The 10,346-nt window shown below is 49.3% G+C and overlaps 1 protein-coding gene across 1 annotated transcript; it reads left to right on the top strand.

Moving 5' to 3' along the window:
• Window positions 1–4,388: 4,388 nt before the first annotated feature.
• VSTM5 (V-set and transmembrane domain containing 5) lies at window positions 4,389–9,844 on the top strand. The gene is made up of 4 exons (XM_059825425.1): window positions 4,389–4,473; window positions 7,636–7,965; window positions 8,066–8,206; window positions 9,797–9,844. Exons 1-4 carry the CDS (start codon window positions 4,389–4,391, stop codon window positions 9,838–9,840), a joined length of 600 nt encoding a protein of 199 aa, XP_059681408.1. The 3' UTR covers window positions 9,841–9,844.
• Window positions 9,845–10,346: the final 502 nt, after the last annotated feature.

Below are 10,346 nucleotides of genomic sequence, written 5' to 3'. Positions count from 1 at the left end.
CCTCTATTTTCCTAACCCCCAAAGCCACAGACCAAAACCACAAGGAGACTCAGGCGGTCTAGATAGCATAAAAAGTGGAGGAATGCTGACAGAACAGGACTTCCCATGGTGTCTCCTCTTACAGCTATTGGGTGATTTACTGTGAGAGAAGGGCTTTTTGTATTTTGCCTCTGTCAAAAAAATAAAAGGCAAAAAGAAACCACCTACAAACAAAGTGCAGATTTGGCCAGGTTCTACTTCACATGCTGAAAAATACTTTTTTTCATCTTATAGGGATGGAAGGAATGTTTTTACACACTGACACCTCCCAACCGATGTTCTTTTCACTTCCAGAAGACCAGAATAAAGTAAGCCTGGACCACCAACTTCATGTGGAAGAGGAGGGTCCAGCAGGATGTTACCTCTTTTTCTTCTACACCTGTGCCTGGTGTACATTTCTGTTGCTGGTTCAGAAGCCTGCAGCTCTTTCCTGCTCTCTGCCAGCTGTTTTCCAGCTCACTGCAGCGACCAAAAGCATCTCAAGGCAGTGGTGAGCAGCCTCCGCAGCCCTCTGACCCTGCAGATGCAATACCCTGCAGTCCCTGTTAACATTTCTTAGCTGAATTTTCTCCTGTGGTTTCTTGCAGGACAAAATTACCTCTAAAGTGCTGTTGCAGGTCTGGAATCCCTGTGAATTGTGAACACTGGTGGTTTTTATCTTTTCTTCAACAAAAGACAAGGTCAAGCATTTTGTTGAGTCCAAAAAGACATCAAAGGCAAAGGGCGAGGGAAAAAAAAGCAAACCCTCTGTATAAAGCATTTCCAAGTATTCATGCAGCATATTAGAGAGCAAAAGGAGCTTTCTGGCTCCTATCTGGCTGTTGTTGCAATTGTTAATGTGGTTTTGTTCCATTATTAATGACACCAGAAGAAGAAATCAGGCCTTCCAGACAAACTTGAGAGACACTCAGACGGCAAAGAGGGGGAAAAAAAAACCCTTAAAATAATGGAAATAAGCAAAGGGAAGGGGAGAGGAAACTTAATACACTGAGCATGTAGCAATAAAAAGCTGCAGGTGTCTATAGCACTGTAGGGATGGTGAACAGAATCTTTTACAAAGTTTGTAAGTCATTCCCAGACCCTGCTAGTTTAAGGGCACTTTGTAATTAAACCAGGAAAAACTTATTTCTTACAGCCTGTACTATACTGCTTGATATATTCATATTTCCTAGAACTGCTGTTTGACAAGCAGAGAAAAATAAAACCAGAGGAGCAACATTAACGGACGAAACATCTGTAAGCAGGAGCGGCATATCATTAGCCTCGTCTGAATGTGATTGGACAGGATTTCAATAAAAAGATTTGTTAGGAAAATACGTCATGAATATGCCAAAGTAAGTAATCCCAGGATTAACACTCCAGTCTGGCTTTCCTGTAAAGTTATTCGGAGTTAGCTACTAAATCAGCATCCCTGCAGAAGAGCCAGGCAGAGTGCACCCCGTTGCTCCCACCCAACAGAAACAGCTCCACTGCCAAAGCCTTGCACTGATGCCCAAGCACCAAAGCCCAGGATGCACTACTGGCTCATCTGCAGCATCTTCTTCAAATCCCATCCCCAACAGAAGGAAAGATCTGCTGAAGCTCACCCCCCATTGCATTTGGGGTGCTGGGAGGCGGGCAGATGCTGGGGTCACTCAGAGGGGCCAAGCATCAAGGTTCAATTTGGTCAGAATGGCTGCTAATCAATAATACAGCTATCATCGGTACTCCTGAAGTCAACTGATTCGCTCTGCAGCCACCTGTTGATGGGGCTGCACCCCGTGGTCCCCACCACAGCCTCGCTCCTCTGCAGGCTGCTGGCAGGGAGCCTGCCCCCAAAATCCCCCCTGCCCTCCGCTGCTCCGCCACCCTGCCCAAAGCGCTTACCCATTGCTGCCGTTTCACACCCCAGTGCATTTCTGCTTACGAGAAACCTCCCCTGCAGAGGGGACATTTGCAGCACAGCGGGAGAAAGCATGGCTTGCAACGGGCTCTCAGGGAGAGAGGCACCAGCCGGCTTCCAGATAAATAGGGTTTATAAACATCTGATTAAAGGCTTTCTTAACACTGGGCATTTTGTCATATGTGTCACCGTAATTCTTGAGGTGCAGTTCATATTAAAAAACCCCAACCTCTAGACATTTTATAACTTTCCCTGTAAAAAGAAGGAATCTGAAAGCTCTTTGCTGTTAATTATTGATCCTGAAAACAAACACTTGTTTCTTATCCCAGGACCGAATATTTGACCTTTACTGCAAAGCCAAAACTGCCAATATTTGGGAACTCCAGACCTGGATTTCAATTTCATGACTAACATCTGTCTTTCCAATAGAGCAGATTAAATCAATTCAACCAGTGTGATGCATTTTAAATTACTCAAAGTTCAATTCATTTTATACAAGCGTACACCCCATATGTTGTGCTGCCAAAACAGGTCACTGGGCCAAGAGCTCAAAAATAATTTAAATAAAGGTTGAAAGAAATGAAAAAGGAAAATGACATAAAGTTGCGTCACCATGAGACCTTCTTTAACGCTTTGAGGAATAAAACTGCCCTGAAGCAATGGGATCAGGAAGAAACTTTGCCAGTGGGGATCTCTCCCAGGGGAAGGGCTCCACTGCTTTTTGCTGTAATCTCATTTTCATCAGCGACACTCAGGCATGGTGTTGGCCTGATGCAGCAGAGGGGATTTGGCAAAGCACAGGAGCAGCTCAGACAGGTGGGTGAAGGGGAAGAACTTCGCAGGCTACCTCTGCAGATGAAGTGCAGCTGCGCTTTCAGGCACCCCCAGCATGACAGCAAGCTGCAAAACCTGCGTGAGATCAAATATTCAGGCAGTATATCCTCGCTGACCTCTCTCCCCTGTCCCTTCATCTGACTCCCACTGTTGAAGCTTCAAGAGGTGCACCAGAAGTCAGGGAAGCTGGAGATTTTATTGCACCCTGATTAAAGATGGGCCCTGGAGTCCACGCAGATTGCACCCTCTCTTGCCAAGGCCTGACCTAAGTCCTAGAAGTCCCCTCTGAGATGTGCAAGTAGGAAACCCTGATGTCACATGGAGGTTTTCACCAGGCTGCACATGTCAGCATCGCACTTGTTGGAAAGCCCCAGCGAGAGCAGGTCCCCCGCAGCCAAGCCCTGAGCAAGGCCAGCCCCACTCCTGCTCGGCCCCCTGCCCAGGGCTGTGCTTCGGCCACGCAGACCCCCGCGGGGCTCACTTGTCATCCTCGCAGACAATCAGTACGTAGGGAAACCTGCACTAGTCCGTCCGGTGCGGTGGGAGACGCGGCTGCCCAGTGCGGAGGGCTCTGGCAGGCCCCGGCCGCCCCTCCTTGGGCGGGTAATTGCCCTTTCCTCCCACCCACCCCGAGAAGAGAAGCCCGTGCTGACCAGCAGACTGAGCTGTCTCTCTTTTATCGGCACCCTCCTGATGAAAACTTGAGGAGAGGGAAACACGAGGAAGAGGGGGATGGAAGATCTGCAAAAGGGCCCCCCGGGTGTGTAACTCTTTCCCCGGTCAGAGGGGCCACTCTCCTGGGGGTGCGTATGGCTTCTGGCAGCATCCGCCCCGGAGCGAGGGTGAATTTTCAGGATCGGGGCACTCGCATGTTTTCTAATCGTGTTTCCCCCTGACTCACGCTGTCCCATGCTTTCTGAAAGGAGGACAAGCATTTCTGGGGACCTCCTCTGGAAGACGGTGGAAGGGAGAGAGGAGCAGCCAGTGCTTGTGCTGACTAGGGTGGGATGGGAACCGGGCTCATTTTCCAGCGTGGTCTCTGAGATGGCCCCTGGGGACACAGGGATGCTGCTGCCCGGCCCCGCCATCTCACCCGCAGCACCACCACACTCCTCGGGGCAATAAAGTGCTTGTTAACACCCCGAAGGGAAAACCCGCTTGCGGGTACGGGTTCCCTTAGCGAGCACACGCAAACAAAGCATCCTCGGCCGCGTGTCCCGACGCCCGGGCTCGGTTCCCCCGCCCCGGCCGGGGGCCCGGCGGGGCCCGGCTCGCTCCCCCGCGGGAAGCGGCACAGCCGGGCAGGGCTGCGCGGCCCCCGCCGGCGGCCCATTAGCGCTCATTTCCTGGCTGGGGCGATGGCAGGCGGCCGGGCAGCACTTTCCCTTCCTCAGCCAATTGCATCTTCAGCCCGTATCGGAGGATCGCGGGGTGTGAGGCGTGGGAGAGCCCGGGGGCCGCTGCGGCGGGCGCCGGGGGGGAGCTGCCACCAGCCCCGGCGCCGCGCCGGGAAGGGGAGGAAGAGGAGGGAGAGGAGCGAGGAAGAGGCCTGGGGCGGGCAGCCCCCGGGGTCGGGCCGCGCTGGCCGGCCCAGCCGCTTAAATGCAACCCCCGGGGCATCGGCTTCCCTCTGATGAGACCGCTCCAGGGCTGCCGGGGACGGGGCGTCGTCGTGGGGACCGTCACCCTCTGCCTGGCCGCCGGGTGGGCTCTGCAGAGTAAGTGCCCCTTTCTCCCCTCCGCTTCCTCCCCCGGCCCTTTCCTCCTCCTCCTCCTCGCCGCGTTACCCCGGCTCGGCCCCAGGGCTCGGCATCTGCTCGGCACCCGCGCTGGGCTGCGGGCGAGGGGCGAGGGCTCTCCCCAACCCCGCCTGCACCGGGAGGGACCGGAGAGCTGCTGGGAGGGGATGGGGACGGGACCTGGGGGGGCTCAGGCAGGCGTCGCTGCTCTCTGCAGGCTGGAAATGGCCGGGGAGGGCTCGTCCCCGCTCCTGCTGCTCGCTGGAAGCGGCGGAGCCGAGCGGTGCGGCCCGGGGCTGCAGCCCGGCCGCCGGGAGCGGACCGCGGCCGCGGGGGGACGAGCCCCACGCCTGCTCCCGGCGGCGGCGGCCCCGAGCAGCCGCCGTTCCCCCCTGCTTTCCCAACGACACAGGGGACAAGGCAAAGAGGAGGAAACTAATCCCGGTTAACCCGCCGGGAGGGCGTCGGGTGACACTGGGAAAGGCGGCGGTGAAGAGGGAAGGTGGATTTCAACCCAGCACCCCGCGGAGCGCGAGTGGGGACGGGGCAGCGTGCAGAGAGCTGGCCCGTCCTCTCCAAGCGAGGGCGAGAGGAGGCTGCAGCCAGCCCCTGCGCCTGGGAACTGGGGGGCAGTGCCACCAGTGGCTTTGGTTTGGACACGTCACGCTGTCTCCTTCACCATCAAGGTGACGCACAAGCAGGACACCGAAGGGCAGAGGAACTGTCCCCAGAGTTTTAGAGCTCCATCTTAGAGCTGTCCCCCCCATTTTAGAGCTCCTTCGTGGGGGCTCCTCGCTGCCAACCCTTTCCCACCCCCTCCCCGCCACGCTGCGGGCCCAGCTGCATTGCTATGGCCGGGTCTGGTATATGGAGCCACACTTCCAGCTTTGACTCTCGGCCAGGCGAATACTTTGGAGTGCAGCAGCATGCCAGGGACAGCACACTCGCCACACTTCGAGCGTCACCGGTACCCTCTTCTCGGTGCATGTTTTACTGGGCGTGAAGGGTCTGGTTTTGCAACCAGCAGAGCGCAGTGGCCTTGCGCAGGGCACTGCAGGTGGGTGTGATGTTTGCTCTCCAGGCTGATGCAGCTCTCTTCGGATTAGAGCAGTTCAGGTGATCTAGGTGGAACGCATATTAAAAACATTTTTTGAATGGTTAGATATTGCATTGCCTTTTTTAGCTTTGTGTGCTGGATAGGGACAGAACACACATTTGCAAATAATTTAATGGAAAGATTTTTTTTTTTTTTTTACATTTACCTAGCAATCACATACTCAAAACAAAGCCATGCCTTTTTCAAAACATAAAAGGGTCACTGTGGTGAGACACTCAGCTCCTGTCTGGTCAGAAACAGTGCAAAAGGCCTTTAAACAAACACATGGAGCAGAAAACAATTAGAACAATTTGCAGCGATTACCAGAGGTTCCCGTCTGTTCTGTTTCTCTAGCTGGCACAAACCCCTTGTTCACAGCTCTGGTTAGTCTCTCCTGCACACAGGCTGAACAGCAGACCACAGCTTAGCTGAGGATGCGCTGGGCTACCCGGAAAGCCTGGTGTCCTTGCCAGGGGACTGGGCAGCACAAGCATGACAAGATGCCCATGAAGGGGGAATCCCAGGACTGTTATCCTGGAAAAAGCCTAGATCCCATCTGGTTAAAAAAATACAGGGTGGCTGGGGCTTTCTCCTGTGCTGGTCCCATAGGTGAGGACCTCAGAATCAAACTGGCTTCTTGAACTTCCCTGCCTTACTTTGCCCAGCAGAGTTTCTGAATTCTGCTAGAGATCGCAAATAGAGAGAAGTCAGCTTGTAATTCATTTACCCATCTCTTCCCATTTGTGGTTGCGCTGGGCTTTTGGCCTTGGGGTGGGTTCTTATTTTTTGATAAGATTTTTAAACAGAATTTCTTTCCCTTGGAGCTTTTCTTTTTCTTTGCTTTTTTTAACCATTCTTTTCCCTGAAGACTCTGCAGAACCTCCAGGTAAATCCCCAGGGGTCCTGCTTTGCACTCCTTCAGCATAGCTGAGGGTCTCGTCCTCCCTCCCCACTGGGTTACAGACATTGGCAGCTCAGCATTATTTTTTCAGATCTGCTCTTGCAGTCAGACTGTTCCCACAGTATGAGGGGAGAGCGGGTGAGCTGCTACAAGCCAAACCAGGAAAAGGCATTCAGCAGTGAGGCTTACTCTGTGCTTTATTTGCCTTTTGTCTGGTTTGATTTTTGTGGGTAGATAGCAGGATTTCAGTCTCTAGCCAAGTGTCTAAAACATACCACTAATTATAAAAAAAAAATATGCCAACTGAAACTCAGATGTTTGGTGTTCATCCAAATCTTCATGCAGAAATACCCACATACAAGCAGAAATTATTGCAGTTACACATTAAACTAAATGGTCAGTTTAGTTTCACAGTGTTATGAACAGCTCCATAATCACATCAGTAGGAACTAGGTGAGAATTAAATATTCTTCCACGTGCATTTTTGCCTGGAAATCATCAGGACTATGAAGTCTCTGAGTTTGCATGAAACTGTGTACCTTTGATTACATGCAATTTATCTGCACTGACATATAACTGGCTGCCTTTACAAAGCTGTTGTCTCAAACATTGATTACGCATCCTGAAAACATGACAAAGTCCTTGCCGAGTCTTTACATACTTAAGCCTGTTATAGTTCTTGCTTTTGGGGGATGGTAATTAATTAATATAATAGGTTACCTTGGCCATGGTGATTAAACTTTCCATTTAAATGCAGGATTTTAAAGGAAAGCCAGTTACTGATGAATACAACAGCATTGCTCAGTTTTCAGAAAACATTAAGCTCCCTTACCCCAAAAGACTCTTCCAAACTCTCTCCTCTTGGGTATCGAAACACTGAAACATACAATTACTTGTCCTGTATGCTGTAAATGTTCCTCCTGACTATCACCGATTAAAAATGTGTATTTAGTCTTTAAGTATACATGTTCCTTTTACGGTCAGCAGAAAGAAGGAAAAAATGCAAAACATAATCCATCTTCTCTTAAAACAGACCTCTGAGATCGGTAGGATGAATCATGCCCCAGAGGTCCCATTCTGCCCTGGACGGTTGGTGCACACTCCAACCACACCTCCACACTCATCACCCTCCTTTGTCTTTCAGCTCCTGGAGGAGTATCGTTACTTGTCCCACAACCCAACATCAACGCAACAGTGGCACAAAACATCTTGCTCTCCGTTGAATACTCTTGCAGAGGTATCGCTACCATTGAGTGGAAGCATGTGTCAAGCTGGGGCACCACCAAAATTGTTGAGTGGAGAAGTGGGAATTATGTCAACATATCCACGGTCTACAAGGACAGAGTGACTACTTTCGAAAATGGCTCTATACAGCTTCTGAACGTGGGCATGAGAGATGCCGGCTACTATTTTATCACCGTAACCGAAGAGTATGGAACCAACACTTACGGCACCATCATAGTCAACGTTTATGGTACAAACTAGATGGGAGTTCTTGGCTTTACCCTGTGTTTAAACATGAATCTGCTTGTAATCAATTTCATAATATCAATTTTTTTCTGTCCTCCCTGCAGAGATTATCTATGAAGACTTACATTTTGTAGCAGTTCTCTTTGCATTTCTCGCTGCAGTATCTGCCATTTTGATCTGCTTCATGTGGCTGTGTAATAAATCTCTGCATCTGTTTCAGAAGAAGACTACACACAAACTAACAGGTATCTCTCTAAGAATGCAGTCAAGGTACAGGGTTTTCAGGTCTGAATTTTCAGCCTAAAATTCTCTTGTGATTTCAGCCATAAAGGTGTTAAGCAGGGACACTGAGAAACAAGACTGGAAGGGCTCAGTTCAGTTACCCTGTTCAACTCCTTACTAGCTGAGGCAATTGAATAATAGGTATTTAGTTGCAGAACGATGGACAGGACATCTACATTACACGTTTTACATCAGAAACCACAAAATACCTCCCAACATTTCTAACTGCAAAACTTAGGGAGAAAAGGCCAGAGCTGCAATAACTCTGCATCAGAGGGCAGGAGACAAAGTCAAGAGCATCAGCAACGCTCTCAGGGTCTGCACCAGAAAGGTATCTCCTAGGGGAAAATACTCAAATGGTCCTTGGGAGTGGCCCCCACCTCACTTCATGGAGGACTGCACCCCTTCCTCTCCTCTCAAACCCCTCTTTCATCTGTCCTCACGTTTGATCCAGTTGCGGACTGCAACGAACACTGACTAATATCAAAACCAGACTCCTCACACGCACCAAAGACACCAGTCATGAAAAGCAGATCGAGGAAACACAAGGGCTGCACTGAAGGGAATATTCACATACAAGAGAAGAAATTTCTAAGACACAGCCAGGGATATTCGGCCCAGGCAGCAAGACACGGTGCCATGCTACAGGCCTGGGCTCAAGCTCTGGGCATATCCTTGGAACGGGAGGTTTCTTTTACCACTTCAGAACATTTCAGGCGTTCACCTCCCTTCTTTGTAAGTGCAGATCCACTAATGGTTTCGTGCCCTGTAGGTAAAAGGTCTGTATTTCTTCTCTAATAAGTGCTGCTTAAGCTGTTACATTACAACAAGCAGCCTAAGTATCAGTATTTTACTAGACCCACACAGATACTCAAGAATCCTAAGCCTCATAGCCCAGACTGTGTGTCAGCTCTGGAAAACCTGATATGAGAAGAGATGAATTTGACTCTAGCTGTCTCTTCCTTTCTGCCGCTCACCTACAGCTCTAAGGGCTGCTGCTGTTTCCATGGTGCACACACTGCTCACAAGCTTCTGTAGCTACTGAAAATTTTCCTGTCATGCCGAAATATACAGGCTTTTGTTTGGATGAAACCTCTTCTTCCTCCAGTTAAAGCCAATCTTCCTACAGAGCTGAATCAAATACAGTTACTTGGCAGAGTTCAAGAAAACCACAGTTGTGGAGACTTGCTCTGTCATCTCCCAGAACATGATCCAAAGCAGGGACCTAACTTCTGCCCCAATTCCACCTCAGAAGAGCCCTCCTTCCAGAAGTCATGAAAAGAGGTACAAGGACAGGCCCTATGGACTTCAGTTTTCATAGTGCCTTTAGTCTTGTATTGGAAGAAACCAGTGTCACTTTAAAGATTGTGAGGGACTCTTTATGCAGTTAAATATTTCGAAAAGATGCATTTAAAACCTAATTGTAGATGAGTAAGCTTGAGCTAATATTAAAAAGTTCAAAATGTCTCGGCTATTAACACAGCGTTGTTAATTTTGGAACGCTGGCCTTCCAATCCATTTGCGAATCAATAATAATATCCTTTTATTTGCAGCAAGTACAACTGAAGAGATTGAATTGGAAACCATTGAGTGTTAGCCAAGGACTGTCTCATAACAAAAATAACAATTCTACCTCAGAAGAAACCATTGGCAAAGAAAGTGAGAAGAAACCTAAAAGGTAAAATGTTTGTGACTACTGTAGAAACATCCTGACTTGCAAACTAAATAGACATTAAATCAGCAGTGTCTGATGGAGCTGTTTTGACCTGTTAAGTTTTCGGCTCTGCTAGCCAAGGTCAAAGTAAAAAAGAGTATGCTTTTATGCTGAGCACGAACACATTTTTGTGGCTAACTAATAAAATCTACAGCCTCTACCACTCTTAAAAAACAACCAACCAACCAAGCAAGCCTGTAAGATCAACCATAAAGGAAATTATCATGGTCTTGAAGGACACCTGTATTTTGGCTACAGCAAGTCTCCTATTACAGACAGAGCAGCCATTAGCATCCTTCAACATAATAAATTTAGTGTCTAATTACAGTATTACATTAAAAAATTAATTGCAAGGATTGAATCCTGTTTATTGTGCCTGTGTTGCTACT

The sequence above is a fragment of the Gavia stellata genome, chromosome 1 (assembly GCF_030936135.1).
Source record: "Gavia stellata isolate bGavSte3 chromosome 1, bGavSte3.hap2, whole genome shotgun sequence".
NCBI classification, from domain to species: domain Eukaryota; kingdom Metazoa; phylum Chordata; class Aves; order Gaviiformes; family Gaviidae; genus Gavia; species Gavia stellata.
The sequence above is the reverse complement of the archived record's forward strand: the minus strand, read 5'-3'. Positions and strand labels throughout refer to the sequence as shown.